The 24247-nt window shown below is 37.5% G+C and overlaps 2 protein-coding genes across 6 annotated transcripts; one reads left to right on the top strand and one right to left on the bottom strand.

Annotated features, from left to right (window-relative positions):
* Nucleotides 1-39: 39 nt before the first annotated feature.
* Nucleotides 40-2450, top strand: LOC126781709 (testis-specific serine/threonine-protein kinase 3-like). Its single transcript, XM_050506695.1, has 5 exons — nt 40-310; nt 419-1027; nt 1315-1474; nt 1760-1891; nt 2330-2450. The coding sequence occupies exons 1-5, from the start codon at nt 197-199 to the stop codon at nt 2401-2403; spliced, it is 1089 nt and encodes a 362-aa protein (XP_050362652.1). The 5' UTR covers nt 40-196; the 3' UTR covers nt 2404-2450.
* LOC126781657 (liprin-beta-1) lies at nt 2415-23300 on the bottom strand. Of its 5 annotated transcripts, none has more exons than XM_050506606.1 (12): nt 22728-23300; nt 21777-22405; nt 21210-21383; nt 14860-15009; nt 10030-10132; nt 8392-8551; nt 8107-8323; nt 7652-8036; nt 7459-7570; nt 6778-6874; nt 5555-5671; nt 2415-4586 (listed from the first exon to the last, which is right to left on the bottom strand). In XM_050506606.1, the coding sequence occupies exons 1-12, from the start codon at nt 23011-23013 to the stop codon at nt 4509-4511; spliced, it is 2508 nt and encodes an 835-aa protein (XP_050362563.1). In that variant the 5' UTR covers nt 23014-23300; the 3' UTR covers nt 2415-4508. The 5 variants fall into 5 exon arrangements, with proteins under 5 accessions (XP_050362563.1, XP_050362562.1, XP_050362561.1 ...); XM_050506605.1 differs by having other exon boundaries at nt 5575-5671; nt 9976-10132; XM_050506604.1 differs by having other exon boundaries at nt 9976-10132.
* Between the last annotated feature and the right edge of the window lie 947 nt (nt 23301-24247).

The following is a 24247-nucleotide window of genomic DNA, read 5'->3' on the forward strand; positions in this document are numbered from 1 at the left end:
TCAAATAATAATTTAATTATTTGACAAACTTTAGTTACATTTACAATATTTTTCGAAAAATGTAGCTGCACTTGATTATATTGATCCGAATAAATTTCAGATGATTTTCCCAATAGAAAACATTTCCATTGTCAAACCATGATGCCGACGAAAGTAAAAATTAAATAACTATGTGCAACAACACCAAGCCACACAAATGTGTCCCGCCACGGAGAAGTTGGATCTGAGCACAACAGAGTCAGATATATTAATATTGCAAGAAAAAGGTTTCACATTAGAGAAAATCATAGGAGAGGGATCTTACGCCAAGGTATGTTATGAATTAAGTATGATTAAAATTCGACCCAGATAAAATATAACTGAAACGAATACGTCATCCGTTTTAAATGTACTAAGCAGTTTATTTTTACTTTTCTAGGTATTTAAAGCGACGCACATGGTCGACGAAACCCGTCACAGCGTTATGGCTTGCAAAGTAATAGATACAGCACAGGCTCCACGGGATTATTTAACGAAATTTTTACCGCGAGAGTTAGACATATTGATCCGTATCAATCACCCGCACATCGTTCACGTTTCAAACATATTTCAACGTCGCGCCAAATACTTCATATTCCTTCGTTTTGCCGAAAATGGCGACTTGCTCGATTTCCTGTCACAAAATGGTGCCGTGCCGGAAAACCAGAGCAGGCTTTGGATGCGGCAGATTATATCCGGGATTAACTACATACACACGATGAACATAGCACACAGAGATTTGAAATGTGAAAACGTACTTATTACGGCAAATTACAATGTGAAAATAACCGATTTTGGATTTGCACGTAATGTCAGACAGAGGGATCGAGACTTGTTGAGTGAAACATACTGCGGTTCCCTTTCGTACGCAGCTCCGGAAGTGTTGAAAGGCGTGCCATACTTACCTAAACTGGCCGATATGTGGTCTATCGGTATCATTTTGTACACAATGCTTAATAAAGCGCTTCCATTTAACGAGACATCAGTAAAGAAACTTTACGAGAAACAGGTGAACACTGGCTCATTATTTATAGAACTATAAAAATATTAGTCTCGTTTTGTTAAAAAAATATTAGCAACGTCTACTTCCTATCCTTCCTATGATACATATTCCATCTCTTCTCAAAATTAAACGATAAATAATATTATGACTCTGATTATAAAATCTAGCATTATATAATAGAGCTATTGAAGGTATTGTTGTTATTAGAAGGTACTATTATTTGATCATTATTTCCAAATGTCGATAAAGGTAATTTAAATCTAAAGTTAAATTTTAATCCTATAATGCCAAAGGTAATGCGCAAGTGGCGCTTCCGCACGAGCGTGGTGAGCCAGCTGTCCACGGAGTGCAAACAGCAGGTGACGCAGTTGATGGAACCCGAGGCGAAGTCGCGGCCCACTGCCAACAGCATTTTCCATGGACCCTGGATCGCTATGGACCCTAGACTTACCAGTGAGGGACCTTTACCTTTCATTTCTACATTTTTATAAAAGTACAATAAGTAACACGCCTATAGAAAAGCGGTCTTAATTTAGTTTTTAAAAAGTAAATAGCTAGCCTTGCTATGCTGTCTTTAATATTATATATTTATTATATCTTGTATATATCTTATATTTTGAAACTTGATGATACTTTTCAATTTGTACCACAGCACATTTTTTGCAATACAGTTTAAACTACACGCAAAAAATACATAAATACTTCATTTTCAAATAAATAATTTTTACTTGCTCTCAGAACTAACGTTTTTAGAAGAATCATTATTAAAGCAAGCTCAAGAAGAATCTTACAGAAAAGAAAGGGAACATTTTGAAGAAGAGACTGAAGTCGAGAGGCTCGCGGAACTGAGACGTAAGGGCAGAGGAAAAGGTAACCAGAGCGAACTTTATCTCTTATACGAAATTATTCAGTTAAGCCTCTTTACACGCGTGCGTGTTGCTCGCAAAAAAATGTCATATATTTTACGATAAAAAATTTAAATATATATTATTGAAGTAAGCGTCTTGAAGCACTTTGAATCGACATTTTACAAACCGACAATAATTCGTTAATGATCAAATGTATCTACAATTGGTTGTTCTAAATAAATAAATAATGATAGAGCTAGAAGTATAGTTCTAGACATAAGCATATGTTTGTGCATAATGTACATGTTTTGTCGCTAGTATGTCCGTGCCTTGTCACCTGTAAGCATGTGTGTCGCAGCCACATTACCTATATTGGACAAAATAATTTACTTCTTGACTCGTGTAAAAATGTGGCAACGCTGATTGTAATGTAATTAAATTGTTTTGTATTTATTTCCAGAGGGTTTAAAAATACTTAAAACAGCCGATTCAAATTTCGGTAAATCACAACCTTTATTCGAAGATGCGGAGTGAAAAACAACAAATGTATTCATTCATTCAGTATTTATTAACTCTTACATTTTATATTTATTTAAGTTATTGTAAAAATTATTTTAATACATTTTTGTATAAACGAGCTGCTTATATGATTATTGGCGGGACACCTTCCCGCCCTTTAATACTTAGCACTCTTATCGATTACGAAGCTATGGAAGACAAGGGTCCATTATAAAGGTGAAATTATACAGCGCGCCCTTTTAGAATTGAACCGATGTTCAACTAGTGGTAATGAAACCAAACATTGCCGTACACTATTCAATCGAGAAGAGATTTAATTCTAAAAGGGCGCTTGCACCCGAGGAGGCGCATTAAAACATTCATATAAGTTTTGGCACAGCGTGGTAGGAACGGGATCACGGATCATAATACAGTCTTAAGTAAAACGTATCCAAAATTTGGTATAAGACTAACATTTTTACAATTTTTCTCGCCAACTATAATTTATGACATTGCTTAAAAAATAAAAAAAAATTGGACCGTGAATTCTTAAAGTTTAAAACTTTTCTACGACATTATGATTATACATTATAAAAGCTAAAAATACTTTTATAACATTGTTATGGTCCAAATATTTTGTACGGAACCCTCGGTAAATGCTGTACTCTGAACACTATATATTGTGCGATGTAGGGCTGAGTCGGATATATTGTTATTATATTTTACAATGTACTAATTTTATGTTATATATAAATAGGTACACATTTAAATACTAACAATGAAAACTCTCAGAAAACTCAACGCGTATCTCGTCCTATTCTATATCTGGGCTACCGTAACAGACTTTAATACTTAAACCTTAGAATTTATTATAATAATTTACTTTCGAAACATAAGCGGCAGAAATGATACCTGGTATGTATTGTCATTTCTCAGTCGTTTTATATTTAATTATTAATCATTACTCAAGAGTACCATAGAACGTAAAATATCATCGGAATATTTGTCCACGAGGAGAAAGGTACACCATTATTCCAATCGAAGGAGGAGTAATGATAAACAAACCAAACTTGCTAAATAGCTCTGCTATAATATGCACTACAACAGTTCCGTATGTATAATAAATATCTTTATTTATAATACAACACGATTCCATTAAACTACTAAAATCAACTTTAATTTGCTTTCAAAGTTTCTAAAACTTCGCCAACATTCAAAACGCCATTTTTCGCGAATCCATAGATTATTCTAGATCTCGACCAATGATATAATATCAATTCAAATTTGTTTATTTGTCTTTACTCCTCCTGTGGTTGGAATAGGTCAGACAAATTAAAAAGTCAACCTTTGTTTAAATTCCATATCTAGATATATTGGAATGTCTTAATAAAGATCTCCGAAATTATAACCGGGTCGCAAATTATTACAATAATTTGACAAAAACTATCAAAATTTTTAAAGTTAGGCTGTGTCCATAAAACGAATTGGCAAGTTTTGTATGTCTCGCGTGGTCAAAAAATATGTAAACGAAGGTTTGCAATTTGAAATATAATAATAAATAATTGTTGACTCAATAAATCTCATTGGGATGGAGTATTTAGACGTCGACGTCTCAAAATATTAAGGTGTTGATAAAATAGAAATAGAAGACTGAACTTTCCGAATAACATTTTCATACAAAAATTGCCAACTAATTTAATGGAAACGCACCTTTACAAAATATGATTACCGTTCGTGTTTCCCGATTTACATACATTTAAATTAGTTTCTTCTTAAAGCTAAAATCCAATAGAACACATGAAATAGTTTTTGGTTCGTTAAACAGAAATAATACCTCGGACTCTTATACGAATCTAAAATATACATTTTCATTATTAAAAGTACAGGTAGCACCCACATCGTGACGCCAAATTAAATAAAACATTACTAAAATACAATTGATAAATCGAATTTAAAGCTCACACACAACAAGTACGTTTTCAATGATTACTCTCGCTTTTGTTGTATATTGAAAATATTACAAAAATACTTTAAATATATTCAAATAAAATATCGAAACGAAAATTGTAAGGCAAACAAATGAACGACTTACAATTAGTCCAAGGTACCGAGGCGTGGGCGGCGTGGGCGGCGGCGGCCCACTAGTGGGCGCGCGCGTCGTCACGCGGGGGACAGACAGCCGACGCGACGCCCGCTGTTGCTGACTTTACTTTCATCGTCTGCCGGGCACGCGGGTCGTGAGAGCGATGAGTGTACCATAGAATGATGTATTGTTAGCAACCACCACAGTAAACTACGTTAACAGACCACACCATAGCCCTGGTTAAATCGGTTAGCTAAAACACGTGCAGTCGGACTGGCCGCTCGCTGTGTGCGGGGTCTCTATGAAACAACTGATATGGATTGCTTTTGGACCTCTAGGAACATTTCGCGTCGTGACCCCGCGGCAGCGTCCCTAGTGGGTACTAGTAGTAATAAAAAAATATACATCGCATTTCCTCGAAATTATGCATTATGACTAAATTCGAGGGAGTTATTGCTGAGTTAAAAATGGTATTTTTTTTTAATTATATTGAATAACATATTATTACATTGCGCTCGAGTAATGCAACTATATCATAAACTACATTCAGCTTCACCTACACGGGTGGGTTTTGTGGCAGGGGGCCGGTCTAAGGTGCCCAATGACCTTTTCCATTGGTGCCAAATTTCGATCGATCGAGTAGTCAAAACGTGAAAGCGTGACAAACAAACAAAATCACTTTCGCATTTATAAAACTAATTGCGATACATATCGCGTATCTAAAAATACGTAAAACATAAAACGCTTAGCTAGTATATTACTGTGTGCGTAATATGTTAAAAAAACATGGTGAGTACAGAGCTGCTTGCAAAAATTGACGTGTTAACATGTGAGCTCGTGTACCGATCCCAGCGCACCTACAATAGCGAATGTTACGCTGACGTCATTTGACGCTCGAAATCTTACGCTTACGCGTCTGACGCTCGAAGTCCCAGTTAGCCCGTTCCGTGTACCGAGCGCTAAGATGTTTACACATCCATTAAATGTGTCTTCTGCAATGAAGTCCATCTGACCAATCGCAGATCGTCACTACGTTACTGCGCTAACGGTGCGCGTTAAGTGCGTAGAGTGCGGAACGATTAGTATTGTTAGTGGGCGACTTACGGGCGAGGCCATAAGGTCACCTGAGCAGTCGTCGTGCAGAGGACACACGAGGTCGCCGAGGTCGAGGTCGTCTTTGCTCTTCTTGCGCTTTAACGAGAACTGGCTCTTCTTTGGTACCTTTTAAATAATTTTTTTTATTTAAATAATCGAGCAATTGAAGCCGAGATGGCCCAGTGGTAAGAACGCGTGAATCTTAACCGATGATCGTGGGTTCAAACCCGGGCGAGCACCACTGAATTTTCATGTGCTTAATTTGTGATTATAATTCATGTCGTGCTGTACGGTGAAGGAAAACATCGTGAGGAAACCTGCATGTGTCTAATTTCACTGAAATTCTGCTACATGTGTATTCCACCAACCCGCATTGGAGCAGCGTGGTGGAATAAGCTCCAAACCTTCTCACCAAAAAGAGGAGAGGAGGCCTTTAGCCCAGCAGTGGGACATTCACAGGCTGTTACGGATATTTAGCATTACTATTCCTTATTTTCGTCCCATTTATTTGGTGTCGGCGATGTGATTTTCTATTGTCCTAGAATGTTTTGTTTGTATATTAAACAGTAACCGCTAAATTTATCTGGGAACATATCTGAGAGGATGAGAAGAAATACTTTTACTAAATTAATCATATAATATTATATAATATTGAAGCGATGCTATTTATGCAATTATGTACATTACGAAAGCACTCACGTGACGTCATCGTAAAAAAATCAACATTATCTGTCTATCTCTCTCACTATGAGGTATGAGTAAATAATAATTAAAAAAACATTACTTAAATATGTCATGTCATATAAGTATAATAAAAAATAAGTAATGCCTCGTTGGTATTGTGGCTTGATGTAAGGCCGCAGACCCGGAGGTCCTGGGTTCAATTCTCAGGTCGGGCCAATAAAAATTTATTGGGTTTTTCTATCAGAAAATTCTCAGTAGCAGCCCGGAGTCTGGAAGTTGGAAGGTTGGTGGAAGTACACTCCCGTGCCTCGGAAAGCACGTAAAGCCGTTGGTCCTGCGCCTGAACTCTTTCCGGTCGTGTCGGATTGCCGTCCCATCGGATTATGAGAGTTAGGGAATAGAGAGTGCACCTGTGTTTGCGCACACACTTGTGCACTATAATATCTCCTGCGTCGTTGGCTAATCTCTGTTGAGCTTGGCCGCCGCGGCCGCAATCGGTCTGGCGGACATTATTATTATAATGAAATAAATATTTGTGAGAACAGTACCTTGTATTTGGTAGTAGCTGTGAGTGGTTGATATCCCAGTGTTTGTTCCGCGTTTCTCTTTTGCTGTATAACATCTCGCCCGAGCAAGTCGTTGAACCTGGAAATACAAATTACACGTGATCATAAACGCACAAGAAAAACATTTAATAAAAGTGCAGAAGCAAATTATTTATATTTTTATGAAAACTGCAATCAAAAGAAAGGCAAATAATGGTGTGTGCAAAAATATTTACAAATATATTTTTATTGCTAAGACAAAGTTTTTGACTAATATTAATGCTTGAATATGATTAAAGTAACAGCCTGCGAATGAGCCACTGTTGCTCTACTTTCTCTCCTTTTGGACAAAAGGTGAAACATCGGTAATGTCCCAATATCTTTTAAGTATTGTCCATGATACCCATGATATATATTTTGATTGATTTCACATGCACGAATGAAAAGTAGGCGTACTGCAATAGTACGAGGGTTTTGACCTGATAAGGAACTTCGAAAGGTCATCAGGGGGAAGGATGCTAAAAGTTAGTTTAAACCAAATCTTAAACTAAGGGAAAAATTTACAAAATTGGCATTAAATCTGGCGCTACTACTATACATATGAATCGGAGAGTTAGGTCACAAGGGTAAGGTACGAGAAGCAAATTCGCGCAGACGCTACGAAATGTACGAGTTCCAACCGACCTCTGCGTGAGATGCCGGCGGAGCAAGGTTTTACTCGCGGGGATGTTGAGCAACGCGGCCAACAGCTCCGCCGTGAACCGGGGCTCCAGCAACATCAGCCCGCCGTGCACGCCTGCGGGGGGACAGACGTTGAGTCGGGTCGCGGGGCGCGGCGCCGCGGGCCGCCGGGCCGCCGGGTCGCGGCCGCACTCACCCGCGCCGCGCAGGTTGGGCGCGTACTCGGCGAGGTCGATCTCCTTGAGCCACTGCATGACGCGGTGCGACGACCAGCGCGCCAGCTGCGCCGCGCCCGCGCCGGCCTCGCCCTCGGCCGCGCGGCGGATCATGGTCTCCGGGTGGAAGGCGTTGTCGCGCAGCACCTGGATGCCGCGGCGGATGGACAGCGCGTGCAGCGCCAGCGTGACGCGCAGGTGCGCGTGCAGCTCGGCGTGCGTGAGGCGGTGCAGCACGCGCGCGTCCAGCGCCGCGTCGGCCGCCGCGCCGCGCAGCGCGCCCGCGCCCACGTCCTCCAGCCAGCGCAGCGCCCACGCGCCGTCCAGCCGCCCCGCCGCCGCCAGCAGCGGGTCGCCGTGCCCGCCCTGCGCACGCGCCGTTAGCTCGCCGCTCCGCGGGTCGGACCCCCCGCGCGCGGGACCGACGGGTACTCACGGCCAGGTCGGCGAGCGCCAGCGCGATCTTCTTCTTGTGCAGCGGGTGGCGCAGCGCGAGGTGGCGCTCGACGGCGGCGGGCGCGGCGGCGAGCAGCGCGCCGCGCGCCGCGCCGCGCAGCCACGCGCGCGCCGCCGGCACGTAGGCCTCCAGCCCCGCGCTCTCCAGCCAGCCGCACGTCGTCTCGCAGTCCCACTCGCGGACGTCCGTCGTTTGCCTGCGGCGAGTCCGGCGTTTTCAACTCTGTCGGTAGCGAGCGATCCCCAGATGCGGAGCGGCGCTCACCAGGGCAGGTCGGCGGCGCGCGGGCGCGGCACGGAGGCGCGCAGGGCGGAGCGCGCCAGCTCGTCGCCCTCGAGGCGCACGCCGGCGCCGCCGAGGCGGCTGCGCACCTCGCGCAGCGACGGCGACGGGCTGCCGCGCGGGATCGCCTCCTCCTTCTCGGCTGCCGGCGGGTGCGAACCGAGAATGAGTACGAGCGTTTCGACTATATCGTGGCTGTGATCTTTTAATCCGAGTCTCAGAATGTTATGTAGGATTAGCAAATGATTTGATTACATACGTGATATGGCAGGATATTGTATGAGCATATGATGATGTGATCGATAGAAATGTTCTTTACATAATATATTTTTAGTTACTTTGCTTATCCGGTATGACAAGTAAATTTAAATAGCTAAAATGCTTAAGCGTATCATGCCCGGATTGGATTACCGCACGTAATTTGTCTACATCTAAAACTATAAACATTTATGTAGCTACATTTTGAAAAAGCGAATAAAAAAAGACCTAAATATTAGTACTTATTAAGTTATACAAATTTAAGATAATTCTAGATTAAGAATTTAAGATTAATTTCTAAGAAACCTTTTAGTAGTTCCTTCGAGGCTAATGTTTATTATTATTCATAAACTTATTTATTAATAATAAAGTCCATTCTCAACTCATACGCTAAATTTTCAATTTTTTTCCAAGAAAGCATTCAACAGTAACAGCTTCCAATTCAAATTAAATTTGGAACGTCAAATCTATTCTAAATTTGAGTTTGTATTCAAAGGGAATCGAGTTTCAAATTAGACGGTAATTAGAAACAACAATATCATAAGTACAAGCCATCTAACAGGAAAAACATACGGGTCCATTATAGAACCTCATTTCTGAAACTAGTGTGCCTAGTGCACTTGCACTACATTTTTACATATTCGATAGCGTAGACGTTAACTTTTTTTTTATAAAGAATAGGTAAACGGACGAGCAAATGGGCCACCTGACCTTGGCATTGTATCGCTTACATCGCCAACGCTCCACCAACCTTGGGAAGTAAGACGTTAACTGCGATTTATATGAAAATCCGATTATTGTCACTAGACGGCGCTATTTATTCCATACAAAAATTGCAGTTAAAGTCAACGCTATCGAATAAGTAAAAAAACTCGCACTCGCAAACAAAAATATATATACTCAGATATAATATTAATACTGGTTAGTGACTACTTTAAAGTCAATCGATTGGAGTAATACTTAATGCAATGTTAAGTTTGAGTTTAAAATCGGTTTGATTAAGGTGGTTAAAACATGATAGAATATTTTAATGTAAATGTGAGCACTCGCTCAGAGGAACTATAACGAAAACATTTCAGACGATAATTAAGGTCAAAGCATAATCAAGTTTGAAACTTAAAATTACTAAATTAAGCTAAACTTAACATAATATACAGGCAGCTCGCGTCATCTAGGCGAATGTTAATTTAAATGAACATAAAGCGGACAACGAACGAGTAGCGGGGAAGCGGAAAAGCGACCTTATCGTGATACGGATAAGGTGTACGTTTCAGGGGTTGTAGGTTGGAGGGGTCGCCCCCGAGAGACCTAAGTTCGGCACCGATTGTCCGCGTCCGCGCGCCACCACCATGTTGTGTTTACCGAACGCCACACGCGCCTCCGAGCTCAGCACCGACGAGCGCGGCAGCGACGAGTACATGTGCGTGTTGCGCTCGATCTGCCGACCGTAGTTCGCCGGCGGCGTCTGCAACATTCAAGGTCACCCGATGTACGCTGGCCCCCTCACGCTAAACACACGCACACTCGAGGTGGTTATATGAATTTTTAACAAAAAATTGTTAAAAAGTCTTAAAAGAATACGTTTATTCTGTAAGAACAATCTCGAAACTCACTGCAGAAATCAGTCGTGAAATGTCAGAAGATGATATTCGACATTGATAATAATAATTATAACATTTCAAGAATACACGCGTCAAAATAGTATATCACCATAAGTATGTTGTCAACATTTCACGGGTGAGTGCTCTAGAATTCTAGACCATATACATTTGTTTTCTATTGTAGCATTATTTATTATTATTAATCGTGATTAATGAGTCGATCATTTATATACGTAACGTTATGAGTCACTCAGTCAGATCTAACCTACGAGCTTAATACAATATACATATATATAGCTCTCTGTAACGAGCAGATGATACATGATGGCAACGTAACGTGGCATATTGTAAAATCCCATAAGCGTTGTATATGCAAAAATAACAACTATTGACGTTAAAATCTATGCCTTAAACCATTTTTTTAATTTTCATATTCAAGATATCTAATTTATTCAAGTCAGTCTATTTATTATAAGAATATATTTTCCTACTTTGTGTTTAGATTCCGTTCCGATCTGGATTTACAGAAAAAATGAATCGATTTAAAATACTGGCAATGAATCATATTTTTAATATCTCGATGTTTAATTAAAATTTTACGATTAGGACGAGCATTTATTAAAATCACCGCTTCTATTTAAGCATCTCTTATCTTTTAGATAAATGATTGTGAGCGTCATCATGACTCTTGTAATGTATTACTTTGACATATTAGAAATTAAATATTACACAGAATTATATTGATTACGTGTCTCGCAAATACATTTTGTTAGAAATATTAATGATGATAATGATAAAATTTCTATATAAGGTATAAAAAAAAAATCAAACGTCAAAATGTTTGTTTTTTCCGTCTTTTAAATAAAATTGGTCTGACACGTTAATATTCGACCAAATAAAAAAAAAAATAAAAAAAAAAACATAAAAAATGTAGTCAAGTAACTAATGGTTTAACCAATGGTTTATTATTTATCTTATATCCAAAAGATAACAGATTATATTTTTAATACGTATATTTTATGAACATTATGCGGTCGCCTCTTCGGCTATTACGATTTCAAGGGAAAAAAATGAGTAAATTGTTGTGTACAGATAAACTAATAGTACCTTCTGTCAGTGTCAAGTACATGTCATTTATGACATTTAAAGATTACCCGCATAAATTGTATTATAATATATTTTTTACCTCATTTTTTTACACACCGCTGGTTGTTATTTATAAATAAGCTGAACGAAATTAACTTATATATATTTATTTTATATGTGCTTAGTGCAAACGAGATCGCTTAATTGCATTACAGTTTAACTCTCTCAGTGAAGTCTCGGCTGAGACTAATTTGTATTACCGCGCCTATTTTATGTTTTAATTAAAGTATTTTTGGAATTATGTTCTTAGAATAAAAATAAGTTATTTTATTCAATTTATATTATGCAAATATTTAGAAAAAAACTTTTTATTATAGATTTGGATATTTATAAATCAATTGAAAATTTTGTTAAAACTTCAATTCCATTTTTCCTTTTTTTTACATAAAGTAAAGATGTATATAATTATCAAGGATAATCGCAAATCCTGGCAAGCACCACTAAATTTCATGTTTATATAATGTTTGTTTATAATTCATCTCGCGCTCGGCGGTAATCTGCTTGTGTCGGGTGACAATCTTTCACATGTGTATCCACCAACCGACATTGAAGCAGCGTGGTGGAATAAACTACAAGCACTATCCTCAAAAAGGGAGAGGAGATCTTAGCCCAGCAGTGGGACATTTACGGGCATTACAATTACATATAACTGTTGGCATTTTACATTATCGCTTTTCATTTAGTCTTATCTAAGTAAGCTAGTGTATTATCCGTGTAAATGATATATGTACTTCCCTCTGTACCAGTCTATATGGATCATTAAGCATTCGTTAAAGCCCACAGAGCACGACTAATGAGTCCCGCTTGTCTTTACCGTCCCTTGCGACGTCCTATTTCGTAAGTTACCACTTTTCAGGGGAATTTGATTTCTATGTGCACGGCGATAAGGAGCAATTTTATGTGATAAAAGCTTATTTTGCACGGATTAAACTTTTAGCTTTATCAGGTTAATTCTGACGGTTTTGGTTAACGCGTGAAAGTGATTTTAATCTAGTAATTAAAAATGTATTTTTTTTTTAAATTTCATTATTACTTTCCAGTAAAAATAATCGCTACATACTTAACCGAGATGGCCCAGTGGTAAGAACGCGTGAATATTAACCGACGATTGTGGGTTCAAACCCGGGAAGCACCACTGAATTTTATGTGCTTCATTTGTGATTATAATTCATCTCGTGCTTTACGGTGAAGAAAAACATCGTGAGGAAACCTGCATGTGTCTAATTTCACTGAAATTCTGCCACATGTGTATTCCACCAACCCGCATTGGAGCAGCGTGGTGGAATAAGCTCCAAACCTTCTCCTCAAAAAGGGAGAGGAGGCCTTAGCCCAGCAGTGAGACATTCACAGGCTGTTACTGTACATACTTAACGACCTTAATAATAGGAGCTGTTTAATTAAAAAATTTTAAAAAAAGTTAAATGTCCATCGTTGGTCTAGTGGCTTGATTTAAGGCTGCAGATCCCGAGGTCCTGGGGTCAAGTTCTAGTTCGGGCCAGCAAAAAGTTATGGGGTTTTCTGTCGAAAAATAAAAAACAGTAGCCGCCCGGCGACTGGAAATTGGAAGAGAGTACACGAGCTTCGGAAACACGTAAAGCCATTGATGCTGCTTCTGAACTCTTTTCGGTCGTGTCGGATTACCGTCATCGGATTATGATTGTGTGTGCTAGAATTAATTTACTAAGAAACACGTTGAATCTTTTCACTAAAAATTAGTCTACACATTTGTAAAATAAATTTTCCTAATAATAATAGAATCTTTATTTTACTATCACAGTAGAAAAGGGCCAGACCATCTTAAGCAGCTTAGTGAAATTGTGACGTAAAGGGCGTCCGTCATACCATGAATAACTCAATGACACTTAGGGTGATCGGAAAGTTACTTAAAAGCAAAAGATCACGCTCACGGCCCGTGGTAAATGGTAGGCAAATCCCTTTATTTATTTACATGACTGAACACAAATTCACAACACAATAATGAACAACAACTTACTGAGTCGTAAATTATGTATTGTTTAATTTCTTTTTATTATTTGTTTTTTTTTAGCTTTTTTAAACAGATCTACATCTGAAAACAAACGCAAAATTTTAAAATTTAATAACCTTCTTATATTAGGTGTGTTTGGTATGTTTGTGTTATAAATCATATATGATCTCAAGTAAAGTACTACTACTACTGCTGCTATTATTTTCTATGAAGTTGGGACCTGTTGATCTGTAAATTGTTATACAGACGTTCATATGCTTAACCCGGACGCCAGCTCTTCGCACATTCTAGACTATGATATGAACTCACCTCACTTCACCTAACTTCACCTCGGTCCCCTATTGTTTAACATTTTCAATAATGATATACTGAAAAATTTTCAAAGTCCTAACATACTTCTGCATGCCGATGATACAAAATTATTTAAAATCATAAAAAGTAGTGATGACTGCTCAAATTTGCCATATGATTTAGATATTTTAGTGCAATATTGTTCACCTAACGGCCTACATCTTAATTTTGATAAGTGCTATATAATAACATTTTCTAGAAAAAAAAATCCAATTTTATTTGATTACACAATTTCCAATCATTTAGTTAAGAGGGTAACCGAGGTTAGGGACCTAGGAGTGCTTCTAGATTCTAATTTATTATTTGACAGGCATGTGAATAAAATTATCGCAAAAGCTTAAAGTATGTTGGGTTTCATATTTCGCCAGGGAAGAGACTTTAAAAATATCAATACATTTAATGTGCTGTATAATTCGCATGCAAGATCTAATTTGGAATTCGCTTCAACGGTTTGGAATCCACAATACTCTAAGTATATTATGGCTATCGAAAATGTACAGGATACATTTATTAGAAGATTAACGCGTAAATTTGGGTCCAATTCTAGTAATAAGTTTAATATTTTGTCGCTTGAGAAACGCAGCGAATGCAAAGATCAGGTTTTTCTTTACAAAATTGTAAATAATTTTGTCGATTCAATGTACCTAGACAACAATATTTATATCAAGTAAAAATCGCTTTTTGGTAAGAGCATGTGACAATTATAATAAACGCTACTCTAATATAGATATCTTTAAAGAAAATTTATTTAAGTTCTTAGAAGCATTAAAAAACTGTATTTGTTATTAATATTCCTATATTTTTATTTGTTCTGCTTTTTAAATTACATTTTAAATACTTGACTTTATATATTTTAATTAATTGTTAAATAACTTGTTATTGTTAGGTTCACTCCATGTTTGAATGTAAATGTGGAAACTTTGTTGGCTTATGTGAGACTTATTTCGTTACCAAATGTTTATGTATTATATTATGCTGTATGTTTCCCAAATAAATTAATAAATAAATAAACTTTTTAATTAGGTAAAGTCATGTCACGACCCCAAAAAAATTGGATGACAGCAAACGGATAATGTTGATGGTGATTTTAATTCATATATTTCTTACCCTGGGTGGAGCTGGCCGGGCGACGGGCGTAGACTCCGGCGGGGGCGATCGCTCCACGAGGCCTCGCTCGGCCGCCCGCAGCCGAACTTCACTCAACTTCGATAACAGCTCTAGTTTCTGGGTCTCTAGCGACGAACGTTGCAGCATTTCCTGCAATCGAAATAACGTTATCGTATTTAATCACTAAAGTAAGAACATCAAAACCAATTATACTATATAGAAAAATACAACACTTGAAAAAAAATATTATCATTAATGTTATTAAAAAGTAAAAATAACCCTAAATATCTTTCGGAAGTTTGTGTGCTTAAGGAATTAGAATTAAACTTGGTGAGTTGGTAAATTAAAAATATATTTTTTTCAAGTTATGACCAGAGAAGTTGACTGGTGACAAGTATTACAAATAAAGTGCAATAAATAGATATAATAAAATACAAGAAGTAATTTAGAATATTTTAATATGATAAAGTTGGCAATATTTCAATTTGCATTTTAATTTTTCAAAAATCTGCCAACAAGAACACAAATGAAAATTGTACCATATTTAGTAAACTACATTTGCTACCAAAGCACGTTGACAACACACTTGCCATTTTCTGTCAGTGGATACATAAATATAGGCAAAAAATATTATATTAAAAGACACGGTCATCGGTGCAACGTGTCTGTCGTCTTACGGGCAGCCGACTACAAAGACAAATAATTTTGATAGTTTAACTTTCTTAATATTACGTATGGCGTGTGTTCGATTTTTGTCCATTTTAGGACGAAATTTGAATAATTTTTTAATGTGCGTTTATAGCAAGGTACCTTTCCAATGGTGATGGGTTTCATTTCCCTCATTATTTCTAAAGGCAAATATATATATATATATATATATATATATGACAATTTTCGATGTAACAGTTATATGTTTTACGTTATTTTCTTGTACGAACGTTTCGTTATAAACTATTATGTATAATGTTATAATAATTTAGAAAACGTCGCATATCACTTTCTGACATTTCACAATCGTGTTCTGCGGGATGTATATAAATATATATAGTTTACAAAATAGGTAGGCGGACTGGCAAATGAGCCATCTGATGGTAAGTGGTCAATTTCGCCCATAGAAATGTTAACCATTTCATACATCGCCAATGCGCCACAAACTTCAGGAAGCAAGATGTTACGTCCCTCCTGCCTGTAGTTACTGGCTCAATCATTCTCAAAGCGGAACACAATAATACTAAGTAGTGCTGTTTGTGGAATATTTGATGAGTAGGTGGTACCATCCAAGACGGGCTTGCACAAAACTCTACCACCGAGTAATATTAGCTACCATTTAGGAAAATACTCGTAAACGTCTTCGTTGCAATTTCATCACACGTCACAAACATTATATATGCGATACGTAACATACATATACACACGCAAGCAGACACACCACACAGAAATGCGCATAATTACACCTGACCCACATTCCTCGGTAAATCATGTTCATGTACAAGAAATGCGAAACTGTTCCTAGCGACACCTACGTATAGTATCATTAAGATAATTTAGTATCTATTTATTGTTAGGTATAAAAAGCTAACCCTTTCTTTTTCCTTGGTTTTCAAGCTTGCTTCATACTAAATTTCATCAAAATCGGTTTAGTGATTTAGCAATGAAAGCGTAAACAAGAGACCGACAGACAGAGTAACTTTCGCGTTTATAATACTATTTCGAAGTACAAAGCAGTACTTACTCTTTTCCAAAAATAAAATCCTTGTTATGTTATTAAAGTACATTTAGATTACATATTTAAAATTAAGAAAAAATCGATGATTGATGATTTTTAAAATCATAATATAAACTCGTATTAAGTAATATGCAATTTTAAAAATAATAATTAAATTATTACGGTACCGGTTAGGAATGTAGATTCTACCTAGAATAACCGACAAAAAAATCAGTAGTTACTCTTTATTGACAATTAAATAGCATAGGTAATTAAAATATTATTTGTCCTGCACGGTAGTCAACAAATACTACGTCCACGAATTTATCGTCCATAAAATCTTTTATCTCAATAATTAATTGCCAAAAATATAAATATGTATGTATTCAATATAAACATTTATGTACACGAGTACATAACTACGGTTATAAGACACAAATAGCTCAGCCATTGGATACATGAATAAAAATAATTGAGGTATCAATTGTAAAGGACGTCCTACTACGATAGATGAACGGATTACTCCAATAAAGTAAGAATAACGGGCCTGCCTATTCAAATCTGACACAACGCGACACTTCTTCCATTATATAGCATACCTTGCTATATAAAAGAATGAGAATACAGAATACGTACATTATAAGATCTGAAAATATATTTAAAATGTTCTCTTCAAAAAAAATAGCAGAAATATTTTTCCTTGATGGTAGCAGGTAGGGCTTTGTGAAATCCCGTCTGGATAGGTTTCACTATCATCCATTTATCATATATTGTATTGTATTTTGGTTGCGTTCGGTTTAAAGGGTTAATGCGCCAGTATAACTACAGACACAAGGGACTTAACATCTTAGTTCCCAAGGTTGCTGGCATATTGACGATGTAAGGAATGGGCTAATATTTCTTATAGCGTTCATGTGTATTGGTAATAATGACCTCACACTCAGGTGGTCTTTTGCCAGTCCTATACCTACCGGCAATGGCTATGCCTATGGGTACCTATTACATTAAAAAAAAACTTTTATACGGTTTAGAAATTACCAAAATATATTTCAAACATAAACTGCTATAAAATAAAAAAACACACGAACCGCTGTAAGGAGAGCGGGTACAAATAAAAAGTTTCAACTCAACAAAGCAGTACGCAACGTAAACAGGCGTCGGCCTCGTGGAGAAACTTTATCAATCAAACATTTTATAGCTGCATTTGGTCTTATCACAAATAAAATCCCACGTCTGGGTAGAGACGAGGAGCCGCGAAACACGTAAGACGGTAATGGAATACAGAATTAGAACTATGTATTTGTTTTATCAGACCGTCCGTCCGTGTTCGTGCGCGAGAAACACATTCAAAAGTATAAACATTTAATACTACACAATATTTCGCGAGCGAGCTTTTATGTCCGTTTTTAAATATTACACACTAGACGTATCAAAGCCATAGTTTTATCTTTTTTTAGCCATTTGCTTCTCTATGCACGTAAATCGTGTTACGAAATAGGTCATAACAGTAACAGCCTGTGAATGTCCCACTGCTGGGCTAAGGCCTCCTCTCCCTTTTTTTTGAGAAGAATGTATGGAGCTTATTCCACCACGCTGATCCAATGCGGGTTGGTGGAATACACATGTGGTAGAATTTCAGTGAAATTCGACACATGCAGGTTTCCTCACGATGTTTTCCTTCACCGTATAGCACGAGATGAATTATAATCAAATATTACACACGTTCATCGGTTAAGATTCACGCGTACTTACCACTGGGCCATCTCGGCTATACGAAATAGGTCATAGACGTTATGAAAATTTAACTTCTTGGTTTAGTTAACGTAAGAAAATGTTGTTGACACGATACGTACATATGTTGTAAATAAGTGAAAATATGCGTATACATTCGATACAAAAGTACATTATCAACTGCATTTATATAATATAGTGAATTAATAAATGTATATAACAAAAACAATTAGAGGACTTGTCTGTACCGCCGACAGCGAATTAATGCATCTTATCGTAGTTATTCCTTCGCAAACTAAATGGTTACTACTATATATAATAATAATAATAATAATAATAATAATATCCCGGGACATTTTTCACACACGGCTATCTGATCCCAAATTAAGCTTGTACAAAGCTTGTGCTATGGAAACCAGACAACTGATATACTACATATACTACTTTTCTTTTTGTAAATACATACTTATATGTATAGATAATTACACCCAGACTCAGGACAAACAGACATGTTCATGCACACAAATGTCTGTCCTGGGTGGGAATCGAACACACAACCTTCGGCGTGAAAGGCAAGTGTTCTACCAACCACGCCAACCGGCTCGTCAAATATATCTTTGGAATATTTATATATTGGCTTACTAATTAAATCAATTAATTAAACATAATATATTTGTTAATAGAATAATTATTACAAATGTTTGGGAAGTCACCAACGGTATGATGTATGATACGGAATTTCCTAGTTTTTGAATCGGGAGTAACATCAACGAATTATTATTTCTTTTTCTACAGATATATTATCGCAGATTTTAATATATATATATATAAAAATATTTACGTATATATCTATTTTTATTTATATATTCGATGATTCGGTCAGAAAAATTAATGTATTCTATTTCTTTAATGTATATTAAACTCTATGTAACCATATATATTAGTTTGATGGTAAAATTTGTAGTTGGAATTGGATTTAATATAATTCTATGATGAAATTGTGAAGACTAACGTAGGCCCTCCGTTTTAGTGATCTACCAGACGTGATATGACTCACTATTCGTTTCAGTTGCACGTGGCCTATTCCAAATATCGTTAATGAGAAATCTAATTCTTGATGGAAAACAGATATTTAAAAAACCATCTCTAACACACTTCAAAATATCATATGTTATTTTTTTTGTAACTTATAAAAATAATATTCAACTCTACAGCAAAAAGGATTTAGATATTATATTATTAAATCTTTTAATCAGTATTTAATTTTCGAATAACAAATATAATTTTTAAGTACTATTCAAACTTGTAAGAACTCATCACCTTTAATACTGACGTCATTAATGCTTACGTCACGAAACTCATAGACCAACTCGCGGAGTGATATTTGATTATAGTAATATTAGTTTTATTGAAGTAATACGTAACTTCCTGAATGTAAATAAAACGTGTTAAAGTATGTTAATGTACATTTTTCCACTGAGAACTCATTTACATTACATTACATTGCTAATGGGGCGTCACTTTCTCTGAACAAACCGTTTTATAATAGGATATCAATCGGCGTGTCGTCATAGACTATATTCAAAGTATATATTTTGTTATTTAAAAGAAGGCATACGGTCAAATGTACCCCTTGGTAATAAGGGTTACCATCCATAGACAATGACACCTTAAGTGTGAATTAATCTTCACCTCTTCTCACCAACAACTTGATCTAAGCCCTTGTACCTCTAATTACACTATTTCCACTGGCCCACTTGCCCTCCAAACCGGAACAAATAAACAAAATATTATCGTTTAGAGATGGCATAAGTGATAATATACGAGCACAAAGTAATTAAGATTCATTCAATTCGCTTTATATAAATTCACGATTGTTAAATTATTTTTTATTTGATATATATTTTTTTATAGTTATGAAACTATATATATCTATGGGAGATATTATTTATAGTTACTGAATTTGGATCGAGGCTCTGGGATCTGTAGCCTCATAAGCTGACAACTAAGAGAGATTTACGGAAACCGTAAGAAACACACAACTAGAAATTACGCGGCCCTACCAATCATGTTTATTCAATAGCAACTCAGCTGGAACACTGTGCGAATGCTAAAGAGTTTTACATTATAGAGCGAACCGTGCTTTAATAAATATTCTCAAAGTTGTTTTCTATACAGAATATTAGTTTCAGTTTTCATAGATTTACTAATATTCATATTTTCCTTTCCAATTGAGCGTAATACTTTTATCACGTTTGGGCACCACAACAGCCTAAGGGGTCAGGTTTGAAGTTGAAATACGAAATACTTTATATTTGTAATCTATTTATATATTATATAAAGTATTAGATTTAATTAATTTCAACTTCAGTACAAATATTTTTTCGAGGTAAAACTTTTATAAGGGCTATGATGCTACTAGGAGCGGTGACAGTGAAATTTCGAATTCTTTTTTTTCTTTTTATAGAATAGGAAGGTGGACGAGCATATGGGCCACCTGATGGTAAGTGGTCACCAAACGCCCTTAAACATTGGCATTGTAAGAAATGTTAACCATCGCTTATAGCCAATGCGCCACCAACCTTGGGAACTAAGATTTTATGTCCCTTGTGCCTGTAATTACACTGGCTCACTCACCCTACAAACCGGAACACAACAATATCAAGTATTGCTGTTTTGCGGTAGAATATCTGATGAGTGGGTGGTACCTACCCAAACGAGCTTGCACAAAGCCCTACCACCAGTAAAAGTGGTCACCGTATTTGAGTGACAAGATTTGATACGAATTGTCACGTGTACTGAACTGCAAGTGCTTTTCTATATATTTGAGTATATGCCAATAATTTCAAACTCTATCATATGTCTATATTATAATAGTTAGTGTTTGAAGTTTGAGAAACTTAAGAACTCCGACCTTCTGTAGTCTTTGCTCGGTGTCGTCCAGTCGTTGTCTCGTGTCGTCGAGTGATCGTTCCAAGTCTGCCATCTTCTCGGTCTGCGCGGCGACTTGCTCAGATAATACTTGCACTTGAAGCTGTAAGCTCTCCTTATCCGCTTCCAGGCGACGCACGCGGTCCTCGGCGTCATTCTGAAAAGTCAGAGAATACGTCACAATGTGTATGTAATGCGTTGTAAATAAACCATTCATGTTACGCGAACTTTAAATTGGTCTCTCGATGAGAATTATAGTTTAACAAAAAGGTTTTTATTATTTTACTATTATAAAATAATACCACAATGTAAGTCAAATACCAATCAAAGCATTTTAAAATTAATTACACAAAGATCACCTTAAATTAACATTTGTATTAATGTATGCAATTTATTATATAATAATTATACAAACATACAACTTAAGTTAATATTTTTACTAAAAATATATAACGCTTGCGGTTATCTTATGAAGCTGGAACAGTAGTGCACTATTAACTTAAGTAGACACTTCCCCTCTGTGTCCAGCGCAAATAGCTCTTATGCATACCTTGTACGAACGCGAGGCTACTGAGAGAGATGGGTGTGAAGGCCAATTGCGGTCATGCATACAGCAAGGCGGAGGAACAGGTGGCCCATGACACCAGCACATCGGTGGTGGCCACCATCCTCCTTCGGGATAACGAAAATGTTCATATGAATTCCATCGACGCTGAAAATCGGGTGGAGTTTCTTCATTTCTAGGAGAGCGGCGAGAACGCGGCGAAGCGCGCACACTTGTCGGATGATGGGGGGGCTTAGCTGTCAACGATGACCTTGTTTTTCTGTCACGGTCACTACGATCGCCCGGCGTTCTACGTCTCCGGTCTAAGCTGGCCGCCGTAAAGTCCACAACATTCGAACCAGCTATAGGCGGTTCGTCTGTATTATGCATTGTATCAGCGCTTGGCATCCATGTGAAATCGTTGTCACGAAGCGTCGTGTTATCGAATCCTCTGTTTGGTGTTAGCGTCCGGTAATCAGCGTCACAGCCGCCAGTTTCATATTCATGTTCATCGGAATCATCTGCTGTGGTGGAACTATCGGAGTCCGAAGACTTTGCTCTTGTCGGGATTCCTGCGCGTTCCGTCCAAGTAGAACATTTTACGGTCGTCTCATCAGGACTATCCGAGTCACCGCCTGTCACGAAATACAAAATGTTGTTTGAAATTGTTAAAAGACAGAGCCTCATGAACAACATACTTGCTATGCCTACCCATTGGTGAGTACATGTAGGAGCGCACGGCGGGGTGCACGTAGCCCACCACCGCACGCTCCTGTTCCTCATCAAAGGGTTCGGTTAGATACTCTTGGTCGGACATGAGGCCCCTTTTAAACGACACTGAGCGACAAACTCTAACTACGAGTCACCGATTTGCCACAATGTTATTTTAAAATTTGGCTAAGTTCCAGTGTAATTATACTACGTCAGTGATTCGTTCACAGAGCGGCAGTTACGTACTCTCTTGTGGGGGTGGTTCCTCGCTAGAATTAACGGAGGCCGAGTCACGTTCTGATGTTTCCGACGCAGTAGACAAGGGACGCTCGCTTACTTCGGATACCCGTCGTGAGCAAAATTCTTCAGTCTTAGCTTCTCCTCGAGAGAACACTCGTCGAGACACGTTTGAGTCCTCTTCGATGGTCGATCGAGAGTTGATTGAACCAAGTTTCACATCGACGGCCGATCGACTGTGCAATGCGGCTATGGTGGCCGCCACGAGTGAGCCCCCGCGGCCGAGCTCGCGCATGTTTTCGTTCAAAATGAGCTACGCCTATACGAATACGGCCATCGTTCGTGCCCGGAAATAGATCTCGCTACTTGCGTCTGATGCAGTTTTAACACCCTTACACTTTGATCCTTCTTTTATTAGACAAAACAAGCATGTTTTTTTTTCCTTTGAACAAGCACATTTTTTTATTACAACTAAGATTACGAGCATTCAATATTAATCACGCTTCAGGCAAAACTACATTTATACAAACGACAGCACGATAAATGCGTAAGCGCAGTGAGAGCGTGCGCCGTAATGCACACAAGTAGATACACTTGCGCACTCACCGGCATCCAGTTGACGCCCTCGTACAACGAACGGCGCCCCCGCCCGCCACTATTATCTTCATCTTCGCAAGACGTTACAGAGTAATGTACGGAGTAACAAACGCCCCAAGTCGAGACGTAATTTGAATTATTTTCGACGTTTCCAAAGAAGAACTCTGGGTTATAAGGTGGTTGTTGAGGGTAATATGCCGTGGCATTAGCTTCGTCTATTTGTTTACGTCTTCCGCTTCGTACTGTTAAGCAATTCATAATTATCTCGAACGATCTGTGTATACATATAAGCAACACGTTGTACAATACACTTAATATAGTCCAAGCACAAAAACAATACGAATAAATAAAAAAGTAAAGTCTATACTAATATTGTTGTATTTACCATAAAAATGTGTTTATTTACTCGTAATGTTACGTGTTATAAAGTACTACGTACATTTATTAGGTGCCGCATAACATATCGAAGTTTTAAGCCAGCAATAAAAACATCCCCTCGTTTCGGAAATAGAACGACAGCTGTCCCGACAGAATTTTCGATAAATATGTGATTCTATTTATAAATAAATGGGAGCACACGCGTAGTTCACATGCGTAAAAAAAGAATAAAGCAATAAGTAAAATTACACTAAATTAGTCAGAACACTATTATTTGTTATAAAATAATCGATTACAACGCATTTTATATTATTTATTAAATAAAATATTTTGTTTACAGCAGACGTAAAAGTATATAGGCAAGGTCTCCTTTCCTGGTAAGTAGTAGGCTTGAAGCTTAATCCACCACCCAGCTTCATTACATCATTGCTTATAGTAAACACATGTTACAAAAATTCATACAACACATGCAGATTACTTCGTGGTGTTTTCTTTAACACTCAGTGGCGCTTGATTTGAACCTACTATAATAATTTAAGATACGAATGTTCTAC

The sequence above is a fragment of the Nymphalis io genome, chromosome 4, assembly GCF_905147045.1.
Source record: "Nymphalis io chromosome 4, ilAglIoxx1.1, whole genome shotgun sequence".
NCBI classification, from domain to species: domain Eukaryota; kingdom Metazoa; phylum Arthropoda; class Insecta; order Lepidoptera; family Nymphalidae; genus Nymphalis; species Nymphalis io.

Coding starts and splice junctions, on each gene's coding strand:
- LOC126781657 (XM_050506604.1), bottom strand. CDS start 23,013: ATGCGCGAGCTCGGCCGCGGGGGCTCACTCGTGGCGGCCACCATAGCC. Junction 15,010..21,209: donor CCGAGCAAAGACTACAGAAG/GTCGGAGTTCTT, acceptor TTTCGATTGCAG/GAAATGCTGCAACGTTCGTC. Junction 8,324..8,391: donor CGCGCCGCCGACCTGCCCTG/GTGAGCGCCGCT, acceptor GACTCGCCGCAG/GCAAACGACGGACGTCCGCG.
- LOC126781709 (XM_050506695.1), top strand. CDS start 197: ATGTGTCCCGCCACGGAGAAGTTGGATCTGAGCACAACAGAGTCAGAT. Junction 1,028..1,314: donor AGAAACTTTACGAGAAACAG/GTGAACACTGGC, acceptor ATAATGCCAAAG/GTAATGCGCAAGTGGCGCTT. Junction 1,892..2,329: donor ACGTAAGGGCAGAGGAAAAG/GTAACCAGAGCG, acceptor ATTTATTTCCAG/AGGGTTTAAAAATACTTAAA.